A 17,421-nucleotide genomic window follows, 5' to 3' on the forward strand; every position below is an offset into this window, starting at 1 on the left:
TCTCAGGGGCCAAGGGACTTGTACTGTCACTCTCTCCAGCCCCCGACACCAAAATCACATCTTCTGAAAACTTGTTGGTTCGCTGCTCATTTTCTTTGTGCTGAGCTAATCCCAGCAGCGGTGGCACGAGGGGCATTTAGTGCCCCTGCCTAGGTGCCCACATTTCTCCTTTTTGCCCTGACACCATCCCTGCACCAGGGGCCCCTCAGTACCTCATCTCTGGATAAGTTTGCTGACTTGCAGGACAACTTCCAATTTTAAAAAAAATCCTACCCTTGAAATTCCTTGAAGAAGTTTGCATTCAATCCACAGCACCTGTTAAGACATAGCCCCAAGTGATTGTGATGCATAAGCCAGGCTTGGGAGCCCCAAATATTATCTCTATGGATTATATAGCAGCTGTTGTCCTGAAATAATACTTTATACATACTGCATTAATCGAAATATGGACTACACATTAAATTATATTATGAAATTATTGATAACTTTCTTAGGTGTGATAACAGTACTGCAGTTAAGGAAATTTAAATACACTCATATAGCTAGAGAGGAATCATATAGAGTCAAAATTAAATAATTGAATCTAGATGGAGGGTATGTGGGTGTTCATTGTACTATTATTTCAGCTTATCTCATAGTTTAAAGGTCTTTATAACAAAAAGCTGACATAAGAAAAGAGCCAAATCAGTACTATTATGATAAAATGCTTACTATAACAACCATTTATAATAATAAGGAAACACTAAAATCTTTATTGCATAAAGATTTCCCATGACAAGTTAGGCTAATCATTCAGAAACCTAAAGAAGGTGACCCCAGGAAGTGCCACAGCACTGTGCTCTAGTGACAGTGGGTGTGAGGCCGGTGGTGTCATTTGCACAGACTTAGGGAGAGCAGTGCAAGAAGGAACGTCAAGCATTTCCACAGCGATTCCACTGCTAGAAGGTTAGTCAACACAAATCAGAAAACGGAGGCACTAAGATGTATGGATAAGGACAACCAATGCAGCAGTTTACCAAAGAAAACCCAGCAGAGACCCACCCAACTGTCCCACACTTGGGGGCTGACTTAGCCAGATGGTAGAATGAAGTTCAGCCACCACATTAGAGACCTGGACCTATATTTGTGAACCCAAGATGCCCACAGTTGAGAAAGGTAGGTTATATACAGACAGGCAGATAGATATAGACAGGAGAAACTACAGCTCTTTCTTTTTCTGTTTCCTGAAAAAATTTAATGATCATTTATTACTTTTGCAAGTAGTCGGGGGAGAGACCATTTCCATCTGGGAACCGAAAGGTTACACGCCAGGTGACCCAGAGTAAATCAATGGGGGGCAGCATTTGTCACAGGCCCCACCTGTCCCCAGGAAAAGAAAGGCCGTTTCTGAGTGTCCTGATTGCTGTCACTGGTGGAACACGTCCACCAGGACACCTTCCCGGGACTGATGTGTTAATTGGCTCTGCATGGTTCTCAGTCTTCTCGGAAAGAAGAGCACGCAATGTTATTATTTCCCCTTTTTCTGCAGGCATGCCAGGCTGCATTTCATAGTTTGATTGAAATTGTGCCATCCAGTCTGTCTCTTCACAAACAAATGGAATACTCTGAGCTTCAAGCATTTGGAGGCACACAGCTTGCATCTTTTTTTGAAGAAAAATAAACAGTGTATGGTAACAACCAAGCTGTGATGGATAAAACATGCCTGAGATCCAGAAGCCCTCACACAGCCCAGGCCACAGACCCAGGGCAGATGAGGGCCAGCTGGACACTGATGGGGAGCAGGCCCGAGTGGGAGATGTGTGAACGTGCCATCGGGGAGGACACCTTTATCTGGTCACGTCCCCACCTTTCCTGAAGAACAAAAGGCACATGTTGTTGATTCCAGCAGCGACAGTCGGTGGTGGCATCCAGTTTCCTCTAGGCTTCCGGTTACAGCTCCAGTCATTCAGGTTCACCCCTGCCCCTGGACACCCTCCAGCTGTTCTGGGGACTGAAAGGAATCAAAACCCACTCACACATGAGTTTCCATCGCATTTCTTAGGGCAGCTGAACAGTGGTACTTATAGTGTGGTCCCGACACCAGCTTGTGAGAAATTCAATTGTGCAGCCCCGGGACCTACTTACTGGAGGGTGGTGGGCAAGAGGCAAGCGGCACATGCCAAGTGAATCTGCTCCACTTTGACTTTTCAGAGTTCTACTTACATCGCTCCGACCAGATCTTTGTCGAATGGACACTACCCACTGCAAGAGAACTGGGAAATGTAGCTTTTCCATTGGGCTCATTTAGCTGGGACACACATACACACGCACACACGCACCTAGTACACCGGGGTCCTGTCAGTGAGGAGGAGGGTTAGAAGGCCGTTGAACAGTGACACAGAGGGCCTGCTGCTGTTAGGTTGTGCTCCTCCCTCGGCCTTCCTCTCCCTGCCCCTACCGCAGGAGGGCTAAGAACCGGTCTGCCATCTACACGCTGACATTCTGGAGGAGCCTGTAGTTGTCAGCTTTTGGGCAGATCAAATCCAGATCCTCCCTGATCACATTTGGATAAGAGCAGGAGACGGTCATTCCTCCCCCATCTTTGGATATTACAACTCACTACTGATGTGAGAAAGATGTCCCCACCCCTAGAATAGTGCCCTTTCTGGGTTTAAGAAACACCCACGCCTCCATCATTGTCTGTGCCAAGACCATGGCTAGGTGACATTTCACGTCACCCTCTCGAATCCCCTGCGGCTGGTCATCGGTACACTCAGACTTTTGCTTTTGAGGGACAGTTCATCACTGCGGTCACAGCACTTATGACAGCTTGAGGGCCCCAGAAAGGACATCTGTATGAATCCCTTGTGTTCCAGCCAACTGTTGCTGCCTAACTGACTACCCTAGAAACTGGCTTAAAACAATAACTCTTTATCGCTTATCATCCAGTGGGCTTACTGGACTCAGCTAGAGGTTCTCACAGAGCCTCTCACAATGTTACAATCAGATGTTGGGGGGAGGGTGCACCATCTGAAGTTCAACTGGCCTCAACATGCACACGCCTTCCCGCCCAGGGCAGGTAGGTGGGTCCCTCTGTGGGCTGGAAGCTCAGCTGGGGCTGGAGACCAGAGTGCCCACACGTGGCTTCTCCATGTGGCTTGGGCCCCGTCCCGGTATGGCAGCTGGGCTACAGGAGGCAGTGCTTCACGAGCAAGCATCCTAACAGGCCCACACAGAAGCAGCAAGCCTCCTTAGGATCCTCTTGGAAGTCCAGCCACACTGCACTGGTCAAGCACGTGACTCAGGCCAGCCCAGATTCAGGAGTGGAATCAGCTGCCACTTCTCAATGGGAAGAGAAGCAAAGAATCTGTGGCCATCTTCATTCTACCACACTTCGTCTCATCAGCAAGGAAACCATGACCTGGGAAAGGTTTTCCCGAAGTGTCTCGTGCTGACAATGGCAAACTCTGAATGGACACCTAATCCCCACACACAGCCCGGCAGTCTCTACCGTTGCTGATGAGGGAGACGTGGTTTATGTTTCTTTCTGCTGGGAAACAAAAACATTATCCTAATTAGAGGGGGAAAAAACCTTTAGGTAGAAATTCTAGGCCTTATTCTAGGGGCTATTCATTGAATATAGATCTCTTCATGAAGCTTCATCAGATCTTCCCTTCTTTCAAATATGTTTGGAAGATATGGCTGCCCGTAAAGGGAGAACACTCACCTATAATGAATAAATGCAGCAAAAACCTTGTGGTCACAAACTCTAAACTAGATCCCGGGAAAATTCTGAGTATATGTGACAAGGATTTACTGAGCCTCCATCTTTTCTGAGTGCTTTGCAAAATAGACCACAAAGGATTCCTTAGCCAAGATGGCGGTGTGAGTAGTTCAGAGGAAATCTCCTCCCCAAAACATATATATTTATGAAAATACAATAAATACAACTATTCCTAAAAGAGACACCAGTGGATGCAGTACAACAGCCAGGATACATCTACATCTGCGAGAACTCAGCATCACACGAAGGGGGTAAGATACAAGCTGCGGCCAGGCAGGACCTGAATGCTACCCCACCCCAAAACCCGGCGGGAAGAAAGGAGTCAGAATGGGGAGAGAGTGAAAGCCCAGGACTGCTAAACAACCAGCTCTAGAAATCTGCACCGGGAACACAGAGAAAAGGTGCACGGGGTGCTGGATATTGGAGAAACGGGAAAGCAAAACCTGTGGGCAGGTCCCTGCAACTGGCACCCCTGAGACAAAAGAAAAGTGAGTGCTTTCCGCAAGTCTTAAAAAGACAGGGACCGCATAGCTGGATGAAGTTGTCCTGGCAGCTGGAAATACCGGAGAAATGTAGGCACCCTAAATGGAGGCAGTGCAGCTCTGAAGCCCCTCACAGGACTAGGCAGCCGGCCAGTCGTTCCTCCAACTGGCACAGACCCCGACACACAGGCCCAGTAGCAGGAGAGTGGGAGTGCACACAGGGGGCGGAAGTGCTAGAAGGAACCGAGAGCAGATCCATGTGCCACAGGACTAGCCCGCAGTGGCGTGACTGAATAGACAGGGCACGGCTCACGCGCAACAGTGACAGTGAAGCCTGCGTAGAAAAGCCCCGCGCGCACCAACAGCTGAGCCAGAGGGAGCAGGCGCGCTCCCAGGAGCTGACCGGAATCCTAGCCCAAAGCACAGCTGCCCGGGCTAGACCCAAAGGCTGCTGCTGCCACACAGCTGCCTGGCAGGGTCGCCGCTAGCATGGACGAGTGCACCTGGCATGCCTGCCACTCCCCGCAGGGCTCCGCACTGCTCTGACAGACACCCCGCCCACAGCAGCTTAGGAGATTAACCCGGTGGCTCCTCCAGGAGTGCAGGTAGCCATCACAAGTGGCAGAGAAGGGCAAGGCATTCAGCAAGCAAGAAAGGACTTTCTTTTCCCAGCTGACACACCCACAACCTACCTACAGCCACTGCAGTCACCATGAAAAGGCAAAAAAATTTGGTCCAGACCAAGATAGTTACACCTGAGAAAGGATCTGCAGAGGCAGACCAAACCAGTCTCCCTGAAAAAGAATTAAAAATAAAAATCATAAACATGCTGACAGAGCTGCAGAGAAATATGCAAGAGCTAAGGGATAAAGTCTGGAGGGAGATTACAGATGTCCAGAGGGAGATCACAGATGTCTGGAGGGAGATTACAAAAGTGAAACAAACTCTGGAAGGATTTATAAGCACAATGGATAAGATGCAAGAGGCCACTGATGGAATAGAAACCAAAGAACTGGAATGCATAGAAACTGATGCAGAGAGAGATAAAAAGATCTCCAGGAATGAAACAATACTAAGAGAACTGTGTGACCAATCCAAAAGGAACAATATCCGCATTATAGGAGTACCAGAGGAATAAGAGAGAGAAAAAGGGATAGAAAGTGTCTTTGAAGAAATAATTGCTGAGAACTTCCCCAAACTGGGGGAGGAAATAGTTGCTCAGACTACGGAGGCACACAGAACTCCCAACAGACGGGATCCAAAGAGGTCAACACCATGATACATAATAATTAAAATGGCAAAGATCAAGGACTGGGACAGAGTATTAAAGGCAGCCAGAGAGAGTAAAAAGGTCACCTACAAAGGTCACCATCAGGCTATCATCAGACTTCTCAACAGAAACCTTACAGGCCAGAAGAGAATGGCATGATATATTCAATGCAATGAAACAGAAGGGCCTTGAACCAAGGATACTGTATACAGCATGACTATCATTTAAATATGAAGGAGGGATTAAACAATTCCCAGACAAGCAAAAGTGGAGGGAATTTGCCTCCCACAAATCACCTCTACAGGGTATCTTAGAGGGACTGCTCTAGATGAGAGCACTCCTAAAAAGAGCACAGAACAAAACACCCAACATATGAAGAATGGAGGAGAGGGAAAAATAAGGGAAAGAAATAATCATCAGACTGTGTTTATAACAGCTCAATAAGTGAGAGAGGTCAGACAGTGAGGTAGTAAACAAGCTAACCTTGAACCTTTGGCAACCACAAATCTAAAGCCTGCAATGGCAATAAGTACATATCTTTCAGTAATCACCCTAAATGTAAATGGACTGAATGCACCAATCAAAAGACACAGAGTAACAGAATGGATTAAAAAGCAAGACCCATCTATATGCTGCTTACAAGAGACTCACCTCAAACCCAAAGACATGCACAGATTAAAAGTCAAGGGTTGGAGAAAGATATTTCATGCAAACAACAGAGAGAAAAAAGCAGGTGTTGCAATACTAGTATCAGACAAAATAGACCTCAAAATAAAGAAAGTAACAAGAGATAAAGAAGGACATTACTTAATGATAAAGGGCTCAGTCCAACAAGGGGATATAACTATTATAAACATATATGAACCCAATACAGGAGCGCCAATATATGTGAAACAAATACTAACAGAATTAAAGGAGGAAATAGAATGCAATGCATTCATTTTGGGAGATGTTAACACACCACTCACCCCAAAGGATAGATCCACCAGACAAAACATAAGTAAGGACACAGAGGCACTGAACAACACACTAGAACAGATGGACCTAATAGACATCTATAGAACTCTACACCCAAAAGCAACACGATACACATTCTTCTCAAGTGCACATGGAACATTCTCCAGAATAGACCACATACTAGGCTACAAAAAGAGCCTCAGTAAATTCAAAAAGATTGAAATCCTACCAACCAACTTTTCAGACCACAAAGGTATAAAACTAGAAATAAATTGTATGAAGAAAGCAAAAAGGCTCACAAACACATGGAGGCTTAACAACATCCTCCTAAGTAATCAATTGATCAATGACCAAATCAAAATGGAGATCCAGCAATATATGGAAACAAATGACAACAATAACACAAAGCCCCAACTTGCATGGGATGCAGCAAAAGCAGTTTTAAGAGGAAAGTATATAGCAATTCAGGCGTATTTAAAGAAGGAAGAACAATCCCAAATGAATAGTCTAATGTCACAATTATCAAAATTGAAAAAAGAAGAACAAATGAGGCCTAAGGTCAGCAGACGGAGGGACATAATAAAGATCAGAGAAGAAATAAATTGAGAAGAATAAAACAATAGAAAAAATCAATGAAACCAAGAGCTGGTTCTTCGAGAAAATAAACAAAATAGATAAGCCTCTAGTCAGACTTATTAGAAGAAAAAGAGAGTCAACACACATAACAGAATTAGAAACGAGAAAGGAAAAATCATGACAGACCCCACAGAAATACAAAGAATTATTAGAGAATACTAAGAAAACCTATATGCTAACAAGCTGGAAAACCTAGGAGAAATGGACAACTTCTTAGAAAAATACAACCTTCCAAGACTGACCCAGAAAGAAACAGAAAATCTAAACAGACCAATTACCAGCAATGAAATTGAAGCGGTAATCAAAAAACTACCCAAGAACAAAACCCCCAGGTCAGATGAATTTACCTGGGAATTTTATCAAACATACAGAGAAGACATAACACCCATTCTCCTTAAAGTTTTCCAAAAAATAGAAGAGGAGGGAATACTCCCAAACTCATTCTATGAAGCCAACATCACCCTAATACCAAAACCAGGCAAAGACCCCACCAAAAAAGAAAACTACAGACTAATATCCCTGATGAACGTAGATGCAAAAATACTCAACAAAATATTAGCAAATCGAATTCAAAAATACATCAAGAGGATCATACACCACGACCAAGTGGGATTCATCTCAGGGATGCAAGGGTGGTACAACATTCGAAAATCCATCAACATCATCCACCACATCAACAAAAAGAAAGACAAAAACCACATGATCATCTCCATAGATGCTGAAAAAGCATTTGACAAAATTCAACATCAATTCATGATCAAAACTCTCAACAAAATGGGCATAGAGGGCAAGTACCTCAACATAATAAAGGCCATATACAATAAACCCACAGCTAACATCATACGGAACAGCAAGAGGCTGAAAGTTTTTCCTCTGAGATGGGGAACAAGACAGGGATGCCCACTCTCCCCACTGTAATTCAACGTGGTACTGGAGTTCCTAGCCATGGAAATCAGACAAAGCAAAGAAATACAAGGAATCCAGATTGGTAAAGAAGAAGTTAAACTGTCACTATTTGCAGACAACATGATATTGTACATAAAAAACCCACCCTAAAGACTCCACTCCAAAACTACTAGAACTAATAAAGTAATTCAGCAAAGTTGCAGGCTACAAAATTAACACACAAAAATCTATAGCTTTCCTATACACTAACAATGAACTAATAGAAAGAGAAATCAGGAAAACAATTCCATTCACAATAGCATCAAAAAGAATAAAATACCTAGGAATAAACCTAACCAAGGAAGTGAAAGACCTATACCCTGAAAACTATAAGACACTCTTATGAGAAATTAAAGAGGTCACTAACAAATGGAAACTCATCCCATGCTCCTGGCTAGGAAGAATTAATATCATCAAAATGTCCATCCTGCCCAAAAAGCAATTCACTCCAGTTTGAATTCGCTGCAATTCGATGCAATCACTATCAAACTACCAACAGCATTCTTCAATGAACTGGAACAAATAGTTCAAATATTTATATGGAAACACCAAAAACCCCAAATAGCCAACGCAATCCTGAGAAGGAAGAATAAAGTGGGGGGGATCTCACTCCCAAACTTCAAGCTCTACTACAAAGCCACAGTAATCAAGACAATTTGGTACTGGCACAAGAACAGAGCCGCAGACCAATGGAACAGAATAGAGACTCCAGACATTAACCCAAACATATATGGCCAATTAATATTTGATAAAGGAGCCATGGACATACAATGGGGAAATGACAGTCTCTTCAACAGATGGTGCTGGCAAAACTAGACAGCTACATGTAAGAGAATGAAACTGGATCACTGTCTAACCCCATACACAAAAGTAAAAAGTAAACTCCAAATGGATCAAAGACCTGAATGTTAAGTCATGAAACCATAAAACTCTTAGAAAAAAACATAGGCAAAAATCTCATGTACATAAACATGAGTGACTTCTTCATGAACATATCTCCCCGGGCAAGGGAAACAAAGGCAAAAATGAACAAGTGGGACTATATCAAGCTAAAAAGCTTCTGTACAGCAAAGGATACCATCAATAGTACAAAAAGGTATCCTACAGTATGGGAGAACACATTCATAAATGACAGATCCGATAAAGGTTTGACATCCAAAATATATAAAGAACTCACATGCCTCAACAAACAAAAAGCAAATAATCCAATTAAAAAATGGGCAGAGGAGCTGAATAGACAGTTCTCTAAAGAAGAAATCCAGATGGCCAACAGGCACATGAAAAGATGCTCCACATCACTAATCATCATAGAAATGCAAATTAAAACCACAATGAGATATCACCTCACACCAGTAAGGATCACCATTATCGAAAAGACAAACAACAAATGTTGGCGAGGTTGTGGAGAAAGGGGAACCCTCCTACACTGCTGGTGGGAATGTAAACTAGTTCAACCATTGTGGAAAGCGGTATGGAGGTTCCTCAGAATGCTCAAAATAGAAATACCATTTGACCCAGGAATTCCACTTCTAGGAATTTACCCTATGAATGCAGCACTCCAGTTTGAAAAAGACAGATGCACCCCTATGTTTATCACTGCACTGTTTACAATAGCCAAGCTATGGAAGCAACCTAAATGTCCATCAGTAGATGAATGGGTAAAGAAGAGGTGGTACATATACACAATGGAATATTACTCAGCCATAAGAAAAAAACAGACACTACTATTCGCAACAACATGGATAGAGCTAGAGGGTATTATGCTCAGTGAAATAAGACAGGTGGAGAAGGACAAGTACCAAATGATTTCACTCATATGTGGAGTATAAGAACAAAGGAAAACTGAAGGAACAAAACAGCAGCAGAATCACAGAACCCAAGAATGGACTAATAGTTACCAATGGGAAAGGGACTGGGGATGATGGGTGGGAAGGCAGAGATAAGGGTGGGGAAAAAGAAAGAGGGCATTATGATTAGCATGTATAGTGTGTGGGGGACATGGGGAGGGCTGCGCAACACAGAGAAAACAAGTAGTGATTTTACAGCATCTTACTACGCAGATGGACAGTGACTGTGAAGGGGTATGTGGGGGGGGACTTGGTGAAGGGGGGAACCTAGTAAACATAATGTTCTTTCTGTAATTGTAGATTAATGATACCAAAATTAAAAAAAAAACAGACCACAAAGATTTCTACCTGTGGGAGTTTACATTCTAAGGTTGGAAACTAAGTGGGTAAAATTGTGTTAGAAACAGTCTTAAAAGCCTCCCACATCACATCTTTCCCAGATATTTCAATATTAACTATATGCAACAAGAATTCTTGCCAGTGATAACCAGTGATCTACATGGGAGAAACCTTAAGATGTCCCAAAATCCAGTCTCCAAGTTTTCTACAAGTTTTATCTGGCCTTGTAGTCTCACATGATACCTATAATGCCAGCTGCCTGTGCAGCTAGATTTGCCTTATGACCACATTTGAACCAAGAATATCTGAATGTCCAAGTTTGGACAACTGGAGGTTCATCTCACAGGGGAAACTCTAAAAACCAGTGCCAATATACGCTCTAGTTATGCTACTCATGGTAGCAATGGAGCTGAGGTATTTATCCACCGATGCCTGAGAGTCACTGGTTGAGCACAGCTCCTGAGACATTAGTGTTTCAGCACTTCAGCCTGACATATTACCACAAAGTCAGTGTGGAAGACAGAGAAACCCTCAGGTGAAGTGGCGCAGGTGCTAGCACTGTTGATAGCTGGGCCCTGTGGGCATTCAGGTGGCAAGTGCCAAGAAGATACAGTTGAGGCACCCACAGCATGTGCCATGTGCTTCTAGATTCCATCTCTATCCTGAGCAGGAGCTGACAGGGAGGGGGTCTTCAACCCAGCAAGCACAGCCATGTTGGAACAAAGGCCCCGTGTGGCCCAGCCCCTGCTGACCTCTCCAGCCTTCTCTTTCATCCCTTCCATATTCTGTATCGACCATAATGAGCACCTGTAGCTTCTCCCACACCCTTAACCTGTGTTTCTATAGCCTTTTGCACATTCTGTTCCTGCTGCTCAGAATTCTCTTCTCTGGCTTCAGAATCTGAAGTTCATCCTGTAGATCTCAGCTTAGACATGACCTCCTCCAGAAAAGCTGACGTAACTACTCAAGTCCAGCTGAGACGCCCATCCTCTGAGCTCCCTCTGCCTGGGTTTCCCAGTGTCCACCCCAGCCTGCCTGGCCATCATTCACTGGGGCTGGTCACCTGGTCTCCTAGACCAACCATCCAAGACTAAATCTTGACCAGCAGACAAATCAACCAGGTCCAACAAACAACAGCAGTAAGCAAGAGCCTCATGCTTTTGGAAAGGGATGCCAGTCTCATAAGGGTAACTCTGACCTAACCAGCCCCGAGCTTCATGATCATCTCCACATGGGTCATTTTTGATACTCTTTCTTTCATAAAAAGAAGTCCTTGGGCTGCAGTCCTTTGAGCTGCAGTCCTTGGGCTGTAGTCCTTTGAGCAGTGAGCAGCAGAGGAAAGGAAGCTGGCTCAGTTTCCAGATCTTGCATGATAGTAGAGAAATTAGCACCCATCCCCACACAAAGCTACCAGCATGCACCCTCTCAAGGGAATGGGCAGGCGTGGTCTCATCTCTCCCACTCGGTGCCTGCTGCCCTTTGCTCTGCCTGAGAGGTCCCCAGGAAAGCATTATGTGTCCCCTAAAGAGGTAACCAACTGTCTCCAGTCTCCCCGTTATAAACAAAGAACAAACCCAGACAATGTGGCAAGGGTGAAATACGACGTTGAAGTATACAATTCTCACCAAGAAGCTGACAGACTGCCAGAGCCTCCCAGGATGCCTGTTGTCTGGCATCTAAATACCACAATTTACAACCCCGAATGGAAACCCAACCCCCTGAGCTCCCTGCCATTGCATGAACAACACTGGGGTGTCACTCAGCTGCAAATAACGACTATTTCCAGGAGAGAGGTAAAGCCCCACTCCCAAAAAGATCGAAACAATTATGATTATGTTATGTTCTTCCCCCTTCTTCACCACACCCTCCCATGACTTCACTTTCTCTGTGAGCTCTTCCTCACCTAAAGGCGATAGGCCAGAGAGGTTTTGGGAGGTCTCTGACATGTGTTCCCTGGTAACAGTGGGGGGAAATAAAACATGGTGAGCAGGGAAAACAAAGTCAAGGGAAAGGAGAGACGAGAACAAATACTTGTTTGCCCCAGCATGAGCCAACCACTGTGATAGCTGTTCTCTCAGTCATTACATTCTCAGGACCCACAGCAGTCTTCTAAGGTAGGTTATTACCATATGTTACAAATGAGGTGTGTGAAACCAGAATAGGTACAGTAATTTGTCCAAGGTCACACAGCAGGGGAAGGAAGTCCTAATACGATCATCACCTTTGGGGCTTTTCTGTGTTCTCTTCTTCTCTTTAACCTGGCTGGTCTTCTTCTCCTATGGAATATGACGTCCATCCTCCATCAGGAGCAGACCTCTCCCCTCCTGCCGGGCGCCAGCTCACCCACTCCCAGCCAGGCTCCCTGCCTGCAGGAGCTTTTGTGTCTGGTGTCTGTTTGACAAACTGCAGGCGAGAAAGTTGCTCCAGGCAAAGTTTAAACTGCAAAGTTTTTTGGAATGAGGGGTTTAAAACTCACCTTTTATGAATGATCTCAAGTCTGAGAAACAAATAAAAAGCAGAGTTCTTCAGCTGTGTCTGTTGGGAGATTTGGACACTTTTCCCAGCATGTGACATCATTTTCCTTCCAGATTTCAGGGTTAAAAATAGCCCAGCAAACCCTTTGAACCATTGTTTCCTTAAAACACAGTATGGACTGTATGTGTGTTTACCACTTTGAAGAAATACTTTGTGACATGGGACATGCGGACAAACTGTCCCAGCAGCTTGATGGTACTAAGCGGGACCTGCCGAATTGTTGAACTTAACTAAACGGACACACACACAGGCTGCTCTCACATGGTGCATCCATTCCAAACCAGCTGCTTATGCTCTTGGAAACCACGCTGTGAGGTGACCAGATCTCAGCCCGAGGTCCCATTCCCTGTCTCCCATCAGGAAGATCAGGTGCCTGATCAAGCAGAATTTTAAGGTGCCATCTTAAAATTTCTAATTGCTTTCTGTCTACATGGGCCCAGAGCATTTTCTTCAAGAAAAGTCCCTGAGGTGACTTCTGGCCACTGTAAAGGTGAGGCAGTAGGCCTCCTCTGCCCTGGGGCCTTCGTGAGGGCCTCCCCTTCCAGGACCATTTAGATGCAGAGCAGGCTGCTGGAGAGGACAAGGGCATTTGCGGAGCCAGAACACCCACTGGGAGCACAGGGACGGGGCATGGACCGGGCTTTGAGGTTCCTGCATCAGAGCCTCTTGGTTGGATTGGACACTCTGGCCGGAGCAGCAAGGGTGGGAACAAGGACCCCAGAGGAAAATGATGCTTGACTGGTAAGCCCAGCTGAACACGAGGCCCCAGGAGCTGGGCAGCCCTCCTAAACCAGGTGCCTGATCTAAAACTGGCAGGACTGCAGCCCAGCTTGCCAGCAGCAACCCTCAGAAAACTGCGGATGCCTGCCAGGGAGCAGGGCTCAGCACAGCCCTGGGCTAAGGCTCACCAAACCCTGAGGGGTGGTTTTTAACAGCAACTTGAGGTGGTGTAACTGCAGGTGAAAGAACTGGAATCCCCAGTTCTTTTGGGAGCAGTAGGGGGGTGGTGGAAAGGAAGGCCTGACATTGAGAAACAGGACAGAACCTTTTAAGCTGAGCAAAGTGCCCATGGCAGGGGTCCTCCAAGAAAGGTTCTCAACATTCAGTAAGGTGGGCAAGTGGGTAACTGCAGGCTCACTGTGAATATTGAGGAGGACACCACCCCATGTCTGAGTTCACATCCCACGCTGGCAAAGCCGGTCATTCAGGTCACACCCAGGGCCCTACACTCATCCTGAAGCTGAGACAAAAAGAAGGGAGTCCCCTTGGCCTAGACTTAATCCCACTGCAAAAATCAAGTGGTTTGACTCCTAGGAAAAGGGGTGTACATGGCAGGAATGAACCCCATTCAGGGCTGCCAGATGAGATAGAGGGCACCCAGTTAAACTTGAATTTCAGATAAGCCACATGTAAGTTCTTAGTGCAAGTAATTCCCAGATAACACACCGTCACTCATCTGATGGTCAAGCTTACCTGGGCGTCTTACCTTTTTGTTTGCTAAATCTGTCAACCCTCTCCTCACAGCAGAAACTGCTGAGCCTCAGCTGTGTTCCTCCCATACAAGTAACAGAGCCCTCTGCCTGCTCCCCAGAATCAGAGGAAGTGGGTGAGCCAAGCAAGGATGAGGTGGGGAATGGGAAGGATTTTTTTTATTTCATAAAGAGGTGAGGAGGATATACAAGCATTGATGCCATAGAGAAATAGGTTTGAAGACAGATGAGGCCCACAGAAGCTGTGAACTTGAACTCTTACCATGCTCTGTGCCCTGCTAAGCCCTGGGGCCACTTAGTGATCTCATCTGTTATTTTTTTTTTCATCTATCTTCCCACAAACCTTAAATCAACAGTAACCAGGGAATGAAGTCCCATGGCCACACTCTACAGTCACCTGCTAACTGCCCCTGGCAAGGGCCCCACACCCAGGCCCTTCCCACTTGTGGAAGCCCACATCCACCCACAGCCAGAGAGATGGCCGAATGGGAGCGAGGAAGCAGGGTGGTCTGAAGGCTCTGAGGGAACATGCCCAGGGGTGGCTGTCCCTGCTGCCCCTGCCTTCTGAGGCCTGCGGCCAGACCCAGTGTACCAGCCAGTTCAACAGTCTTAACCGTTTCCGTGCCCACAACGAGCCCGAAGTCATGACCCACAGAAGAGCCTGCCTGAGTCTGTGCAAAGGCAACTGGAGACCCCAGCCTGAAGAATGGGCCCCAGTGACACCGACCTCCTGGCCCAGGCCTGCCCCAGGGCCAGTCACAGACTCGGACCACAGCCACCCTGCTCTCTCCTCCTGAGCCACCCCACCTCCCCAAAGTCTGGGGCCCTTGCCAGAGGCAGTTATCAAGTGACTGTAGTGCATGGCCATGGGACTTCATGTCCTGGTTACTGGTGATTTAAGGTTTGTGGGAAAATAGATTTAAAAAAAAAATAACAGATGAGATCACTAAGTGGCCCAGGGCCTGGCAGGGCACAGAGCATGGTAAGAGTTCAAATTCACAGCTTCTGTGGGCCTCGTCTGTCTTCAAACCTATTTCTCTATGGCATCAATGCTTATATATCCTCCTCACCTCTTAATGAAATAAAAAAATCCTTTCCATACCCCAGGGGTCCCCAGAGAGGAAGAGAAGCCCCTGGTTTGAAGCAGTTGTAAGGAGCATCTATCTGCTCCACTTTCCTGTCTCTTCCTGCATCGTTGCAGAAATAGGGGACTCACTTCTCCTTGGCCAGCTGATTCCACCACCAGTCACTTCCTTAAGTCAAGTCCAAATCCATTGGCCTTCACGATGTCCCTCAAAACCCGCAGGACCGTCTGGAGCCCGGGAATCCTGTGCTGGATGACACCTGTACCAATGTACTGAGCAGTTCTCTCAACTCTTTGGTCATCTAAGCATGAAACAGTTTTGTATTTATCTAAAGATTATCTTTTGATTGAGGTATAATCAAAATATAACATTAAATTAGTTTCAGGTGTACAACATATTTGTCAATTTTGAGAAATGATATGTCTAATTAACCACACATCAGTCTGTCATCACAGTTACAAAAATTATTTTTTCTTATCATGAGAACTTTTAAAATTTACTCTTAGCAACTTTCAGATACGCAATACAGAATCACTCGCCATAGTCAGGACGTAATTTATTTCATAACTGTAAGTTCGACCTTATGACCCTCCTCTCCCATTTCACCACTCCTGCTCCTGCCCCTGCCTCCGGTAACCACAGGTCTGCTCCCTGTGAGCTTGGTGCGGAGTTTTTTGGTTGGTTGGTTTTTACAGTCCACATATAAGTGAGATCACACAGCATGTCTTTCTCTGTCTGACTTACTTAACATAATGTCTAATGCTTATTTTCGATCATATGTGTAAAATCTCCCCTTTCCTTCCCTTGACTTTGACATCTTGAGGTCATACCACAGATTTAACCTCAAAGTTGATTTAAGCCTTGTCTCAGTCTCTCCTCAAATGCTGGCTTTTGAGAGATCTTGAGCATGCAGGGTGGGAGTCAGCAACTTGTACACAGCACTCCCGCGGTGTCCTAGGGTGAGGAGGGAAATGAGCAAGCGTTTCTGTAGTCCTCCTCTGTTGGTTGGCTCTGCTTCTCAGGCTAAGAGTCAGGGGCAAGATCAGGCCAGGTACAGACGTCGCACAGAGGGGCTGCTGGCACCCTCTGGGGCAGGAGTTTCAGGAGGCGTGTGTCTGAGTGCTTCAGGGGCCCTGTCGGGTCCTCCCTGTGGGGCAGCTCCCTGCAGTCTCTCTAGTGCCCTGAGCTGGAGCCACCAGCAAACTGGAGTAGGGAGGCCCAAGCGCTGGGCAGGGCCCTCAGTGGTACACCGGAGAACCACCTCAAGGCCAGCTGTTTCCACGCTCCCCCGACCTGGGCCCACTGGCACTGTTTGCCTGAGGTTTGACAAAGGGGCCTCGAGTAGACAAGCTGACTCCTGATTCAGTTCTCCCACTTTCCCAGCCTGACTCCCCATCTGGTGTGAGTCAGCAAATTCATTAATCAGGAATTTGTTTGCTGTTCTGGTGAGAAGGAAAATTACTTTTCAATTTCTGTGAGTCCTGCCAGCATTAGGGAACTTTGTTCTGTAGCAATATTGATCTAGCAAAACCCTTAGTTGAGACTTCAACATCCACAGTTTGCATGTGCATTTTAAATTCGAGCACGTGATCTTAGAAGCAGGAGTAACTGAGTGTGATTACTGTTCATTTTCCCTTCTGGGCTATGGGAGCAGGCTGCAGCAGGCCCGGCCCAGGGGCTGAGGGTGGTCGCATGTCTGAGGGCTCCTGTCCAGCTTGTCACCCAGGGTGGCCAGTGGCCAGAGGGAGCTGCGGGTCAGGAACTCATCCCTAAAGGTTGTTGAGGGCAAACTTCAGAAACATAATTGGTTATTAAATCTGAAAGTGACCTCGGGGTGAGCAGCCTTCCAATCACTCTTTAGCTCTATAACATAAAGTGAATGCTGTTACCTGCTTGACATCCATCCATAGCTCCCTGGTGGCCTGTGGACACAAACTCCCGAGGCCCTTTGTGACCAGGCTCTGCTGGCCCCCCCTCGCCTACCACCCTCCACCTCCTGCTCATCTTGTCCCCGGTGCCTGGAATATCCGTGCCATCTCTTTCTGCACCCATCCCCCTCTACTTCCTTCATC

At 46.1% G+C, this 17,421-nt stretch overlaps 1 protein-coding gene across 2 annotated transcripts in view; it reads right to left on the reverse strand.

The window, feature by feature from the left end:
* Window positions 1-536: 536 nt before the first annotated feature.
* AGTPBP1 (ATP/GTP binding carboxypeptidase 1) overlaps window positions 537-17,421 on the reverse strand; it is a 213,354-nt gene continuing 196,469 nt past the window's right edge. Inside the window, exon 26 of one of the 2 annotated variants that reach the window (XM_073228728.1) lies at window positions 537-3,526. In XM_073228728.1, coding sequence (XP_073084829.1) covers window positions 3,487-3,526 — 40 coding nt within the window. In that variant the 3' untranslated portion in view covers window positions 537-3,486. Of the gene's footprint in view, window positions 3,530-17,421 lie in introns of both variants that reach the window. The other variant, XM_073228727.1, reaches the window with a different exon arrangement.

This window comes from Manis javanica, chromosome 2, assembly GCF_040802235.1.
Source record: "Manis javanica isolate MJ-LG chromosome 2, MJ_LKY, whole genome shotgun sequence".
Classification (NCBI taxonomy): Eukaryota; Metazoa; Chordata; class Mammalia; order Pholidota; family Manidae; genus Manis; species Manis javanica.